General features: G+C 44.9%; 1 protein-coding gene across 2 annotated transcripts in view; it reads right to left on the bottom strand.

Annotated features, from left to right (window-relative positions):
- The window catches only part of EGFR (epidermal growth factor receptor), a 158,678-nt gene extending 146,782 nt beyond the window's left edge, over nt 1-11,896 (bottom strand). The window contains exon 1 of one of the 2 annotated variants that reach the window (XM_080578600.1): nt 11,419-11,896. In XM_080578600.1, coding sequence (XP_080434726.1) covers nt 11,419-11,512 — 94 coding nt within the window. In that variant the 5' untranslated portion in view covers nt 11,513-11,896. The remainder of the gene's footprint in view (nt 1-11,418) is intronic. The other variant, XM_080578599.1, reaches the window with a different exon arrangement.
- Nucleotides 11,897-15,415: the final 3,519 nt, after the last annotated feature.

The raw sequence follows: 15,415 nt of genomic DNA, 5'->3' as shown, positions 1-15,415 counted from the left end.
TTTTCTAGGTCTGTGGTGAAGGACTTGCCCCTGCTCCCACTCCCGAGGACTGAACTTCTGCCATGGGTTTCAGGGAAGCAGTAGGAGCACCAGTATCTACCTAGGCAAAGCAGCCATGACAAACACCAAGCTGATGCAGCCTTGCACCTCCCTCAGCCTGCTGCACAAAGACATGGGCTCTGTTCTAATGTTTGCTTTCCACAGCTCTGCAAGTGAAACTTCAAATAAAAGCCTGTGTTCTGTCCTCAGTAAGTACAAGCAAATAAAGACCAGCTAGGGATGTTTTCATTAGAAAACCAAACACTAACTGTTCCACTTGTGTGGGTGATCAATGCGCTGTCAGCTGCTGCACTTCAATAGGGACCGTCTCACTGAGAGCTATCAGATACCAGGCAAATATTGAACATGAAGAGGGAAGTATGTTCTTTCTGAACCTAAGTCTTCTTCTGTTCGCATTACCGCAGGTCTCCAGCATTAGATGGGGAGATGGGGCTAATAGATTTTGTGAGAGCTTGTTTTCAGGGGAGTGACCTTTCTGCCTTACGTTGGCTCTGAGAAGCAAGTTCCACCACTTCTCAACAGCATGCTGCCTTTCAGCAAATGCCAAGGGCCCAGCACCATACACATCACTCTGCTTCAAAACCCATGTTCATCTGGAGACCCAGCAATTTAAATTATGGTCCAGCTGTGGTGGTTTTACCCAGCTAGGCAGCTGAGCTCCACCACAACTGCTCTCTCACTCCCCCTCCTCAAAGAAAAAAGGGGAGAAAATACGATGGAAAGAGCTCAAGGGCTGAGATAAGGACAGGGAGATAGCTCAACAATTGTTGTCACAGGCAAAACAGACTAAGCATAGGGAGATTCATATAATTTATTGCTCCTTACTAACAGACTAGAGCAGTAAGAACTAAAAGCAAACTACAAACACCTCCCCCCGCCCATCCACCCTCTTCTATATCCTCCCCCAAGGGGCGCAGGGGAACGGGGACTGGGGGCGGCGGTCAGTCCTTAACATTTCATCTCTGCCGCTCCTACCACGGGGTCTATCCGTCAGGAGCAAACTGCTCCAGCACGGGTCCCCCACGGGCGGCAGCTCCCCCCAGACCCCCTGCTCCTGCGTGGGCTCCTCTCCACGGGCTGCAGCTCCGGCCCGGGGCCTGCTCCTGCGGGGGCTCTCCATGGGCCGCAGCCTCCTCCAGGCCACATCCACCTGCTCCACCAGGGGCTCTTCCACGGGCTGCAGCGTGGAGATCTGCTCCGCCATGGGGTCTGGACAGCAGTGGGTCCCTTTTGGGGCCATTTGGAGCTGGCTCTGATCTGACATGGGGCAGCTGCTGGACTCTTCTCGGAGGCCACCCCTACATTCCCCCTGCTACCAAACCCTTGCCATTTATGCCCAATACACCAGCTCTGATAAAGCAGCTTCCAGGGTTGGGATTATGGTGACTAAAATTTCAGTTTCCCCAAAAAATGGTTTGTTTTGTTCTGGTCTCATTGTTTTTTCACTTGAGTTTTTCTATTTATTTTTAGACAAGAAAAATAAAAGGCAGGGATTCCATGCAAGACTAGTCTTAAGAGCAGCAAAACATATGGAATCCTTTTTAACAACTGAGAATGTCAGGTTTCCATTCATGAGAAATAAGTTGTAATAAAAATGGGTAAAAAAACAATAACGAAAAATCCACTGCAGAAATGAAAGAACTTTTGACTAGAAGGACATTTTATTCAATAGCTCCTGACAAGGTAGTGCCAACCAGGACTTGAGGACAAATCCCTCACCCTTTTTTTTGTGGGAAGGGGGGGGGGGGGAAGAGATTCCTGTCCTCATGAGTCCAGTAAACGATCCCTGTACCTCCAGATTTAATGCATCAGAAGTAAGCTTGACAAATATTAGTCATACCTGTTTCTACCATAGCCATTTCTTACCAACGATTAAAGGAAATGAAGGAAGTTTTGTTTTGCTTTCAGCTTCCAAAGTCATAGTTTGTGCAAAGTTCCCTGCCACGACTTTTCAGGTAAGAGCAACAGTAACTTCCACTTGTAAAAGAAAGACTGATCACATATACAAAATGGTATTTTTATCTGGCACTGAAGATCTGGTATCTTCATAATTTTGAAAGGCCTTTTATCAAAAAGGTATCCCTCATCTCTTAAATATCTTTTATGTTGTGTAAAGTGAGAAAAAAAAAAAAGAAAGAAACAACACCAAAATTTTCTCCTCAATAAAGCAGATGGTGATCTGGTCAGGAGGTCCCCAAATCTTACCTATCTGCCATATCTCCAAGGAGCACCATTAAACAGAGCTACTTAATTGCCATAGTTAGCTCATGACATATTTTCTTAAACTTATCAGCATTGTTTTTTATAGGGTATTACCACTTATGACAGAGTAGTTAAGTGACAATATTTTTTTTTTAAATACTGCTTTCAGAACATCAGATTCACATGGGATTTTTCAATAGCACAATACAGTTACTTAAAATCAATGCAAGCTACAAAATAGCAAAATTAGGAAGCAAAACCCAAGAAGACCTTTTTTTCCATATTCTACACAAAATTATGCTCTTGTCACAAGTCCAAACTGAACAGCAAAAGTTTGAGGTGACCAACGAAGCATATCCCCTTGGAAACACAAGGGATAACATGTAATCCATGCGCAACATCTGAGAAAAGCCGTTTTCTCCATTCACTGGAATTTACAGCCCAGGAACATATGAAGGAAAGCAAAGACTGCAGCAAATTGCAAATGATTGGGAAGAACCTGCTTGAGAATTCCCTGGTACGACTGAAAACTGGAGGTGCGCTTGGCTAGAGGAATCCTTTTCCCTGTTATGTGTCTGCTTGAGGAAAACGTAAGTGTTGAAGATGCAGTGCAATGCCACCTGTACAAAACAAATGGATATCTCATTTTAATGTAAGCTTTGGTTAAGTGGCTTGTGTTGAAATGCCACCTAGCATTCCAAATGTAACCCAACTTAATCGTATCTATTGAAAGCCACATAATAAATAACAAGAAATACGCAGCATGCCATCCTAATTGCAGAGGTTGTCTCATTTACTAGTAGTCATTTATTTATTCAAATGACTTGAACTATGTGATTCAATCTGAATCATGGGAACTAGTTACTGATTTGTGCAAACAGCCTCTTGCTTCTTTGCTAAAGGCATTGGTGAAATAACTGACCCAACTGCTAAAACAAGCTTCCTCCTTAAACCCTGCCTCCTTCCTTAGTCTTACCTCCCAAGTGAACTTCAGAAGACACAATTGTTCTACAAATGCATTTTGAACTTTAAGAATATCAATGACTAACTCAAAACTGAATTAATTACATGCAATGGTATTTCCAAGATCAGAGAATTGCTAAGCAAGAGAGAATCATAACATGCAGCCGTAATAAAAATACAGCTCTGAAAAAGTATTGGTTACTATCTTAGATTCAAATCAAATTCATCTTTCAGAAGTGCACATATGTCTCCCTGATCTTAGGGGAGGGAGGAGAGTTTGAATACAGATCCCTAGTGAGAAGCTGCTTTTTTTTTTTCTTCAGTTGGGCATCAGAAATATGAACACTGCATTAAAACTGATCTGCAGCTATGTAAAAACAGTGATTTCAGAAACAATTCAGACTTCACAAGAAGGTATCTACTTGAAGCCCATTTTGACTTGCAGCTACCACCTCATTCTGCTATTTCAGTACCTGCTGGGGCTTCCTCATGCCGTCTGAGCAAGGGGCCAGGCACAGGCAGAGAACAAGTGCACTTTGGCAGCAAGAAGCCAAGCCAGATGCATGCCACCACAAGTCACCACATCCCAGGCCAGCCACTGTGTGCGTTATGGCCAGCATCCCTCCAGGGACAAGGAGCTGTTGGGGAAAAAGGCTCAGAGTAGCTTTCAGGAAGGAGAGGAAAGGATGCTCTGCACCAGATGTCATTTCAAAGCTTGTGAATCACCCCCAGGTAGGAAGCTGGTTACCTTAAACTACAGGCAGTGTTCATCATCAGCTAGGGCACAGGGCGGGAGGCCAAAATCCCAACAGGCAATTTTGCCAGTGACCAGATGTGTTGCCTCAGGCAACCATTCAAAGTCTCCATGGCTCTGATCCCGCGGGTCCTAATAGGCAAAATAATACTTTCCCTACCTAGCAGAAGTGCTATGTAAGCTTGTGGTGCCCCAATGCCAAAAGCGTTCAACTTCCAGGGCTCCCCTGATTATCTTCATATTTACAGCTGCATTTGGTGACGGGAAATCAGGGATTATGCCACTGTTTTGATTACAAAACGCACACAAACCCAGTTCCCACAAACTGATAATTTTCTTCTTGTAAAATCCAAGTGCTAAAGCACTACTATCCTGTCATCAAAACGGCTGTTTTATATCTTCTTCTCCTTCCTTCATTCCACTTTTCCCTGGAAAACATCTCGCCTAGCGTCACCCTGCTCTGCCAGAGGAGCTGTCTACTCTAGCAACCTGGACTGAGATATTCTGGCAAAACTGCCTTTGCTGGTACCACGTCAAATCTTATTTTTGAGGGGCTTGGGATAGACGGGGCTGGCAAAGCTGCAGCTTCTGCAGGTGACAGGGAGGTGGAGGGCACAGCTGGGAGGTGAGGTGGGTAGCACCCGCCCTTCCCACAGAACCTTTGCAAAATAAAGTAACCACAGAGCAGTAACCACTACATGCAGAAGGCTTTTAACCCACACAGCAGCACTGCTGGCCCTTGGGGCACTGCTACTGTTTGGCAGCTTTCACTCTGCCTGCCCAAAGGCCTGTCCTACTGCTGGGACACCAATAAACCCTGCTGTGCCAGCCTCCGGATGGATGGTGACATGGTTCGGTGCAGGCACCACACACAGGCATGCCAGCACAGGTAACCAAGCTTTTTATTATTATTACTTTACGAAAATAGAAAAGCTATCACAAATATTTCAGACTATATTTATCCCTCTGCTTAACCTTCACACAGTTTGGAACAAGGCTTTTTTTTTCTGTACACAAATGTCAGTTTATTCCAACCCCCAAACCTCAGTTTTTCAGGGAGGAAGAATAGAATTGAAGTTGGTTCATTAATTTGAGCCAAAAATGCAGCAAACACACCTTGCTCCAAAAAAATGAGTGGGAGGGAGTTTTAAGAAAATTAAGTGGTGCTCTGGTATTTTCAAAATAAACCTGCAAATTTTCATTTCAAATAGCATTTGATTTTCCTTTTTTAACCAACTTAAAAAGAAAAGAAATAGTCTCAGGTCTTCCAGATTATCCTAAAATATTTTTTGGTGTGTTCAGTGTTCTCATTTTTTTTTCTTCTTCACTTCAATAGAACCACCCTAATATATTTGTTTCAGTTTGACTGGAAGTTATTCTTATTTTCCTCCCTCAACCACTGAAACAAACAAAAACCACCCATGATTTGATGTACTCTCATAGCGAGACATGCATGTGAACACGTAGATGTTTACTTTCATGTACACTGATGTGCCGGGCTGGAGAAGGCACACCAGCAGGAGGAGGAACCTTGCATCTGCCTTGCATGGATCTGTCAGCAGGCAAAACCTACTTTGCATTAAGACTTCAAAACGAAAGCTCACACACCATTACAGTCTACATACATACCGATTGCTCTCTCAACATGGTAGAGAGTGTACAGCTTAGCCAAATGGTCAACTCATGTCTCCTTGTATTTTCAGTGGTCATCAGAAAGTTCGTGTTTGAACAGGAAAACTAATAAGGATTTCTCATGCTTCTTCCCTGTGAGCAACCCTTAATAACGTTATTAAGCCCAGGGAGCACAAGACTCAGACCTACACATACATGTTCTCTGTGGGACAAATCACTAGGGCACATCATAGCCCTTTCAATACATAACAATTTTGCTTCAGCAGGAATAGACATTTGTTTTGACACAACTTCTCTGTATATGGAACATCTTTTTTTCCACATTTCCTTTAGGAATGACTTCTGCTGCCCATATTCATGCCAAATGCTCTGCAACTATTTCTGAAGAAATAAAGTACATTATTACTCAATGCTATTAGTTCAGCAAAATTCAGCTCTAAATAAAAAACATTACAGATCGGTTTGGTGTAGTTGGAAGCCAGGAAGTAACATATCGAGAACCAGAATGGGCAGGAGTGATACTAGATCTCATCCTACACCTACTAATGACATGTTCCTGGAAGCCAAGTTGCACAGGAGAAAGCCAAATTGTTACATATGTAGTGGGGGCAGCAGATACTGTACCAAGCTGAACAACAACCGTCCGCATCCCCAGGAAACATCGAGTGGTGGATTCCCATCCCAGGTACCATTAACTCCTGGCAAAGCAAAGCTGACCTGAATGCTTTCTACCCCCACCTTCACAGAGCTGATAAATCCATGCTGCTGGCTCTCCATGCCTTCATGTGCTTCACGAGCTCTCCGGAGCTGGCAGGTACAAACGAGGAGCAGCGGTGTGAGGATTTCTAATGAATCACCCTGACCCGGCTTCCATCCCACCCCTGTCACCTGGACCCAGGGGTGCCAGGCATTGATTGCATCAGCCTCGTTGGAAGGGCACATCCCAGAGGCGAGGGCCTCTCAGCTAATCCCTCGTCATGCCCGAGCCTTTGACGTCATGCAGCCTGGGCGAAGCAGCAGCTCCTGCTCAGTCATCGCCCGCGTCCCGAGCGCTGGGTGAAGCCTTGCATAGGACCCAGAGAAGCAAATTCTGCACTCGCTTTTCAAACTGCACTTACAGCCAGGCACGTTGCTCAAGCTGACCCTGGGGTGAGAGCAAGACAGGTGACTAGACTCATCCCGGCAATAATTACTGCTTGAGCATTCATCAGAGGCTACACACCTTCCACAGCTACTGCATGGCAAAGCCAGGAGGCAAAAAGCTGGAACATGCCTTCCACTGAGGAGCAAATAAAAGCCCTGCTACCTTCCCAATCACCTTCTGTTAAAACTAGCAAAATCCTAGCTAGATTGCGTGCAGTCTCTGTGCCAGCTGAGCCCCGACAGACATAACCGCATTTTCAATAGTAGGGGCTCAAGGAGAGCAGCACAGCAGAATGGTATTTTGAGAAATAATAAAAGATTTCTAGTGCAATTCACACATTTCCAAAATAACAATTGTTGTAGCTAGACAGTCACTTTTAGAGAATAAGAGATCCCCCCCTCTTTTGACTGGTCTAAATCAGGTTTGTGAGCTGAGTCACCCTGGAAAGCACTCCTCACGTAGACTGGCTAGAGGATGCTTTTGTGGGTACGGCCAGTTCTGGCTCCCCAGAGCAAAGTCCTACAAGTCAAAGTACTTCTGACAGTACAACCACTCTTGCATTGCACAAGCACTTTGGCAATACAGACCAGAGTGTAACATGAGATTTGACATGAGCTCTCGTACCTGTAAACGCTAATGTGTAGACCACGACATGCTGACTACCGAATTTTGAATGCATGTGAGTTTTTTCTTTGATGCAATGCTCACATGCACAGGGTGACTGTACCCTCTGATACACACATACTACCGAAACTTGGACTAATCCAGGAGTTTGGTTTTGCACTGAAACTATTGATATTGCTACATTTGATGCAGGTATGGTCATCCTCCCTGAAATGAAGTAAACCTTTCAGTAGGCTGGTTTCTGAAGAGCTAACAAGCTAACGCAGTTTGTGCTAGAGGAAGATAAGGACGTCTTTTGAAGGAACTGGTTTGGCTAGTCAGCTATCTTGCTGCTAAAGCTCACATATCCCAGTGATTTCAGTGATAGATGGATACCCAAATGCAAAAGTCAGCCCCGAGGAGCATAATGGCATTGTGTGACACTCCCTGAAAGTCTCTCTCTATAAATTAACAAATGAATTACAATGGACTACTCTGATTGTAGTCTCCAGGGCATCGATCTTGATTTCTCATTTATCTGCAAATCTCTTCACATACTCTTGATGCAAGAAATAATACGTTTGTACTTACTACTGTCATTTCTGTGGGTAGTTTGTTCACCCTACACACATGCACACACTCTGTTGAGACATCAGTCTCTTTTGCAGCATTTTGCACATAGCCACTGTATTTGTAAGTTGTCTGAATTAAGGAGATGACTGCTGTCACTTTATCTTCCTTTTCTTGCTTATCTGAAGTTGCCCTTAACAATAGGATTTGGGTTTTGCCCTTAGTCATTCACACATCGAAGCACTGGAGTAGGAGCAGGTCTATACTCAAGACTTCTCTTAATTGTATTATTTCACCAAATTGGACTGTTTCAGCACCTAAGTTTCCATACCTCTAACTGCACACACCTCTGCGGTTTCACAAATATAGTTTCCAAAATAAAAAAGAAAACAACAACAAGTTCAGTCATTTACCAAGGAAAGGAGAGGAAAAAAGAAAAGAAAAAAAGCGCACAGTGCACAGACGGGACCTTAGGTAACGAACAAATAAATAAGAGCTCCCCCTGCCTCTTTCTCCTGTTTCCATACAGAAAACTCCTCTTGCATCAGTGATAATACAAACAAATGCAGGTACAAGAGAAGAGATCATCTGAAAAGGCAGAGCTGTCTGCACATAACTGGAGCAAGCACTACACGACCCACAAGAACTGCAATGTTTATGTCCGTCACAAGTAGGTATGGAATAACATGCAGTGCAGAAACTGCAAAATCTAAAATGCAGCATCACATAATATCAGTACGCACATAGCCCACTGCACAAAATATTACATGGCTCTCTTTCATTTCATGTGGAAATGAATACTTCAGCATCCTTAAGGAGGTTAATTTCCCTTTGTTTTCCAGAAAGCAATATAGAAGACGTCAGGTACACAAGGGCGTCACAGAGAACTTCTGCAGCCACAGAGCTGCCCAGTGGGTTTGCATGTCCACTCCCAGCTCCCATCCCACGACAGCTGTAACTACAGATCAAAACTAGTGATAGAAAACCAACAAAGCAATGAAAAGCAGTTTGCTTAACTGTAGTGCCATCCTTGAGCATTGACACACAAAATGGACATTGGTCCAATGCATCCTGCAGGAAGCAACACGCCTGCTGTCACAGGTATTTATCTTCGATACCACCTAAAAGGCCATCCAGCAAACATCAGTGGAAATCCAGATTAGTTCCACCATCGTTAATCTGGGCCAACATTAGAGCAGGTAGATAGAGATAGAGGTAGATATTGATCCCTTTGAGTGTACTTCAGTTTCCAACAACACTGTTTGGTTTTGGAATAAGCACGATTGTTTTTTGTTGTTGTTTGTTTTTCACCTTCACATCTACAGTCTTACAACTAAATAAATTTTCTCTAATCCATATTCAAAGAAATCTTTCTAAAATTTGGGGAAAACACAGAACTGTATTTAAATTTCCATTAAACCATTATGTTGATCAGATTTTATAAGTTGATTCAGACCTTCTTCTAGCAAGAACATTTGCCTGGGTACTTTTATTTATTTATTTTTTGAGGCATCAGCTCTTTTGGGGAATAGAACAAAACGGGCTGAAATTTTTAAAAGTGTAAATTCATATGCCATTTGAACTTCTAGAGGCAACAGAATTTTTCCATAAAACACAAGTGTTGCACATATTTATTACAGCACATTTGCTTTCAGAATTATTCTGAATTCAGATGCCCAGGAGTCCTATAATGTGACCGGACCTCAGCAGGCTTTGATGGTCTACTACCTGTTGGACCTATTGCTTCAAATCAATATCTCATGATTCTCAAATGCTGCTTCATTTTGTACCCATGACTTATTTTCTTACTCATCCTCAGGTATGGAGAAAAACAAATAAATACCAAATAACTGATTCAACTGTTCTGCCTTCCCCTCTGCCACCAAGTCTCCAGCTCTCCTCACAGAAACAGTTACTCACTAAGAGAACATATCGTGAATAATCTCCATTGGGTTTATCATGTAGCTGTTGATTATTTAATAATCCTCAAATAAACAGCACCCTCACAATTTCATGAGACACAGAATTAAACACTATAAACAAGGTAACAATGTTTTTCTCCTCACACTTTACATATTCTGCAGGGTATATGCACCTGAGATTGCACTTCAAAAGCTTTAACACAGCATAGGAGGTAGAGTCAGCCTGCTTCCCATCATTTTCAAAGGGTGAAGAAAAAAAAAAATGGAAAAGAAAAACTGCCCATGTTACATCAACAACAGGTATGAACTTGATTTCTGGAGCAAGAGAGCCTCTTCACTTTTTTGAGGTTGTGCAACTAGTTCTTTCGAACGGGGTGTTTCTCCCTTTCAGGATGGTTTTACTGTCCACAGTCACGAAAGACTACCTAGGTCGTTTTAAGCCACGCATAGCTCTTCTAATCACTATTAATTCTCTTCTCCCAGTTTTTCTTTAGAAAGAAAGAAAGAGTAAAACAACAACAACAACGAAATCTGCATTTTTCCCCTTGCTGGCAGATTTCCAAGATAAAGAGGACTGTGCTCTGCCTGGAACAGCAGTCAGGGCCTGCTCTCGAAACTCACAAAAGAACACCACACACGGAGAAAAAGCGATGGATCTGACCAGCCAGAACCCTTTTCTCACCCTCGAAACCAGTTTCTCAAATATCAAACCCGGCCCCTGCCCCCTGCGCCCTGCCCCGGCCGCTCCGCGCAGTTCCCACGCACCCACCGAGGGGTGACAGCAGAGTCGGGGCGGCTTCCCCACAGGGGGAAGGACGGGAATAAATCGCTCTTAGGTTTAACAACGGGTGAAACTGAACCAATGTGGCGTTTTCCCTCTTTCCGCACATCCCCTCCCCAGGTGCGTGCGGGGATATTTCCGTGCGCACATCCCCTTCCTGGGTGCGCGCATCCCCATTTCTAGGCACACATCCCCTTCCCAGGTGCGTGCGTGGATATTTCTCATTTTCAGGCGGGACAAGCGAAGGTGTGGGGGCAGAGCGACAAGCAGGGGGTGCCGGAGCGGTGTTTGCTCGGGGACTGCTCGGCTTTTCCCCGTCGAGGGAGCGGTGAGGGACGGGGCCGGCGGCAGCCCCGGAGCCGAGCCGGGCAAAACGCTGCGGGAGCCACCGGGCGACGAGGGGAAGAGAGGGGAGCTGAGCGGAGGGGGGAGAGGAGGGGAAGAAAAAAAAAAACAAAACACCACGAAAGGAGAGAAGCACAACCGATGAGATGTGCCAAGGTTTATTCCCTTTATTTCCTCCACCCCCACAAAAGAAAATAAACCTAGAATCAGGAAGTCGGAGCTGCGGGAGCGCTGCTAGAGGTTTGTTTTCCCTTTTTCTCCCTTCTCTTTCTTTTTTTTTTTTTTCCTCTCCTAAGGAAAGAAGCCGGGACTTTCCCTCCGCCGCTCCCCGCGGGAGGCCGCGGCGCGCCGCCGCCCGCAGCCCGGCTCCCACGGGGTGCCTCCGGCGGGACCCCTTTCCCCCTTTTTCTCCTCTTTTTTCCCCCGTTTTTCCCCCCCTTACCTTTTTTCTCCTCCACGGCGAAGCAGGGGGCGACGCACCCCAGCAGCAGCAGCAGCACCGGGACAGCGGCTCTGGGGGGGCTGCGGCCGCTCATCCTGCGGGACGCCCCCTCTTGCAGTAGGGTCGGGGGGCACGGAGCTTTGCTCGGAGATGCTCCCCTACACCCCAAAGCGCTCAGCCCCTCTGGGCGGCGATGCTCCGCAAGGCTGGGCTCTGCATGCTGCTGGGCGGCCGTCGAAGGCTGCGCGCACACGTGCGTGCCCCGCAGGGGGGGGGGGGGGGTGCTGCTTTCTTCCTCCTCCCTCTGTTCTTCCTCCTCCTCCCTCTGCTCCTCCTGTTGCCGGGGGCTGCGGGGACTTGCGGGGCGGCTGAGACCGGCTGCGGGACGGGGAGCGCCCGGCTTCGCTCTCAGCCCGGCCGAGGAGCGCAGGGGCTCCCTCTGGGGACGCCGAGGAGGAGGAGGATGGGGCGGGAGCAAGGAGGAAGGGGAGGAGGAACCCCGCCCAGGTGGGGAAAGGGCGGCCCCCCCACCTGGCCCGGGATGGAGGGAGAGAGAATATTTGGGGGGCAGGTCCTCTGTCCCCCTCCCCTCTCGGGCTATGGGGTTGGTGTGTAGGGGGTGTATCCTGCTGCTCGGAGGCTTCAGCCCGTGCGTTTGCACCGCTGCTTGCCAAATAGCTGCGTGGCCCTTGCACAGCCTCCGGTCCTCATCGTGTCCCCCCCGGGGGGAACAGCGCAGAGTTTCGGCAGCAGCACTCCCTCCTGCTCCAGCCCGTCCCCAAAAGGAGCCGGGATGCAGAGCGATACCCTCCTTTCTGCTCCCCCCGAAATCAGAGCAAACTCGGCCCCGTGCAAACAGCCCTGTTTTCGGGGTGCTCAGCTGCCCCCCAGTGCAAGGCCAGGCGTGTGCGTGCAAAAAAAAAACAAAACCCTGCACTGTCCCTATGCCTCTTTTAGCACCAGGATAGAGGGGGCCCTATCTGTGTGTGCTGCTCCTATTTTGTTGCACCGGTGGTGAGAAAACGCTCCGTGTAGTAAGTTGCTTAATGAACACACAATAATACAAGTGTTCTTGAGATGCTCCAGGGAAATCCACAGGCATTAAGCAAAGGAGCACATGAACAGTGATCCTCCCCCCGCAGCATCTTCACCCCGAGAGGCAAAACCAAGCTGTTCAGTATTCAGTGGGATATGCTTGTGGTACCAATATCTTTTTTTTTTTTCTTTTTTTTCTTCCAAACAGGCTGCTGTCCGTAAAGTGGAATAGGACGTGAAGTGCCGCTTGTCTGGGCGGGGATCTCACTGTAAATGGTCTGCCACCTCCTGATTCAACAGTCAAACTTGCCACACGCTGCTGGTAATTTCTTTCCTCCTGTGAGAAAAGAAATTCAGTCGCATAGTCAATAGGATATGAACTGTTATGATTAATTGGGAACTCCTGAACTGAAGTCCATAATGACATACGGTTTGGGGGATTACGTGCTAAATGCCTATGTCTATCACAGTGTGCTGGAACACAATGGATTGCAAAACTGCCACTGAGTGTATCCTGACTTGCCTCTGTGATGCATGTCTTCTGAGAGATGTGTTACTTTTCTCTTTCCAGTCAGCTTCCTCTGGACAGTCTTTTTCTGCTGATAGTTTAACAAGTTACCGTGCTAATTAGGCAAAGAAAAACGCCACCCCGTTTACTTACACTAGCGCAAAAGAGATGCTTGAACACATGCCTTTAAACACGTATTATGCCTGTAATCATTTATTAAGATGAACTGGGTTACAAGTTAGCTTTTGAATGATGTAGCTGGCTTTCTGTTTTGATTATATTTTGTAAATAACGCAAAAGAAATACTTTGAGGTAAATTCACACATTATTAACATCCATACAACTCTACTCATATGATTGGTTCTGTGGTTGTAGCAGAGGTCAGAATCTGATCTTACAGTGCAACATTCATTTCATTCAAATCACTTCAAAGACCCTCACATGCTGCAACCTCATAAATTTTATGTATATATGATTCATTTTCATTTATTTAGACAAATTGGAGGATTTTTAAAAATGAGATGTCCAGGAAAAACAAAAATCAAATTCTAGGGATGGAATATTTGCAAAGTAAACTCGACTCACAATAAAGATCGCAGCTTGCATTATATGAAAGGAAGTGCAACTGAAGAAAAGAATCTCAAATCAATTTTATAGATAAATACCAAACAAAAACTTATGCCTCTAGATACGCATGTTGAGCATCGGGATACCAACATGGAAAGCAATGGAGTTTTTAAAATCTAGAAGGAGAAAGGATTCAGTGTGACAGTTGAAAAACAAACTAAACATGGGAAAAAGGAAACATCTTTTGCGTGTGAATTCAGAGGAGAAATTTGACAAAGTCCTGTCCTAACACGCTGCAAAACAAATACTTGTATTACAGAATTTTTCATGCAATTGTTATTCTACCTGCTGTACTGAGCAGGAACATTTCATACTTAATTCACCACCCATCACGTCCTGTCCTTAAATGAATCCCCATAAAACCAAGCATTTGATCCTAACTTAACTCCTCCTTCATTCCTGACAACATGAGTGAGGGAAGACAAGGCAAATTCCCATTTAAATTTTCTTTCCCACACTGCAAATATCCACAACAGGAAAGTCTCACCTGATGCTGGCAGTACGGCACTACTAAAGCAAGCTACTGTGAATTCTGTCTTCCCACATATTTTAGCACAAATATATTGTTTTCATGACATCTGTGCTCTACTTGCCAAGGTCACTAGATACTTAGAGACTCTAAGACTGAGGTTTTAGACATTTCTGATCACAGGTAGGTCTTTCAGGCCTTTTTCAGTAAAAACTTCTGAAAGTTTGAATTCAAACATGGTATTTTCCCTAAATAGTTGGTCACATACCCAGCGACTGGATTTGGTATAACTCCTTTGGAGCTAATGTAACTGAGTGAATCTCAGCATGGACGCACAATATTACTTCATATTGCAAACTTTTATTACCAACTGCATATGTACATAGATCAAAGGCCATAGGACACAGTTCAGGCTTTTGACCACTAGCTTTTAAATTAATAGTTCATAGTGAGAATATCACACTAAATATAACATCTTGGTTCAAGTTTCTTTTGTTTTACTTAATTTACAATACATACCTATCTCGTATCTTTTATATGTTTAGCATAAACACATGTAAGCTGGTTTCCATTATCCATTGAGAACCAGGTCAGCATTTGCCTCTCTCCAAAAACTCATTAGCAACTATCCCTCAATGGCAACACAGCAGGAGAGGGACCCTTTGTCAGGAGGTGTAGTGATAGGACAAGGGGTAATGGCTTTAAATTAAAAAAAAAAAAAAAGTAGATTTATGTTAGATATAAGGAAGAAATTCCTCACTGTGAGGGCGGTGAGGCACTGGAACAGGTTGCCCAGAGAAGCTGTGGATGCCCCATCCCTGGAAGTGTTTGGACGGGGCTTTGATCAACCTGGTCTAATTGGTGGCATCCCTGCCCATAGTAGATGGGTTGGAATTAGACGATTCCTTCCAGTACAAACCATTCTATGATTCTGTATTGCAGAAGTGATTTTAAAGGCCAGGCTTTTTGTTGGAAGAGAAGAAATGAAGTGGAGCTGAATTAGCAGGGTTTTACAGTCTGGCTTGCTTAGATCTCAGTGTGCGGTGTTTGAGATTGTGGACATTGTAGTTTGCATGATAGTTTGTATTCTACAACTACCTGCTGAGGTTTTAAAGCAAGAACTGAGGTAATAATTCTTTGAGCTTAATGGCACTTTACTTGTTCAAAACATTGCACAAACATTAACTAATTTATCTTTGCAAATCTCCTGTAAAGCAGGTTAGTAGCTATCATTTCCATTTTATAGATGTAAAGTAATTTGCCTTGGGCAAAGTGTTAGTGGCAGAACTCGGGTTATCACTCAAGAGCTGTTTATTCTAAACATTGTATTTAAACCTCGTCAGATTATGCTCCTTCTA

Source organism: Anser brachyrhynchus, assembly GCF_964034855.1.
Source record: "Anser brachyrhynchus genome assembly, chromosome: 2".
Lineage (NCBI taxonomy): Eukaryota > Metazoa > Chordata > Aves > Anseriformes > Anatidae > Anser > Anser brachyrhynchus.
The sequence above is the reverse complement of the archived record's forward strand: the minus strand, read 5'-3'. Positions and strand labels throughout refer to the sequence as shown.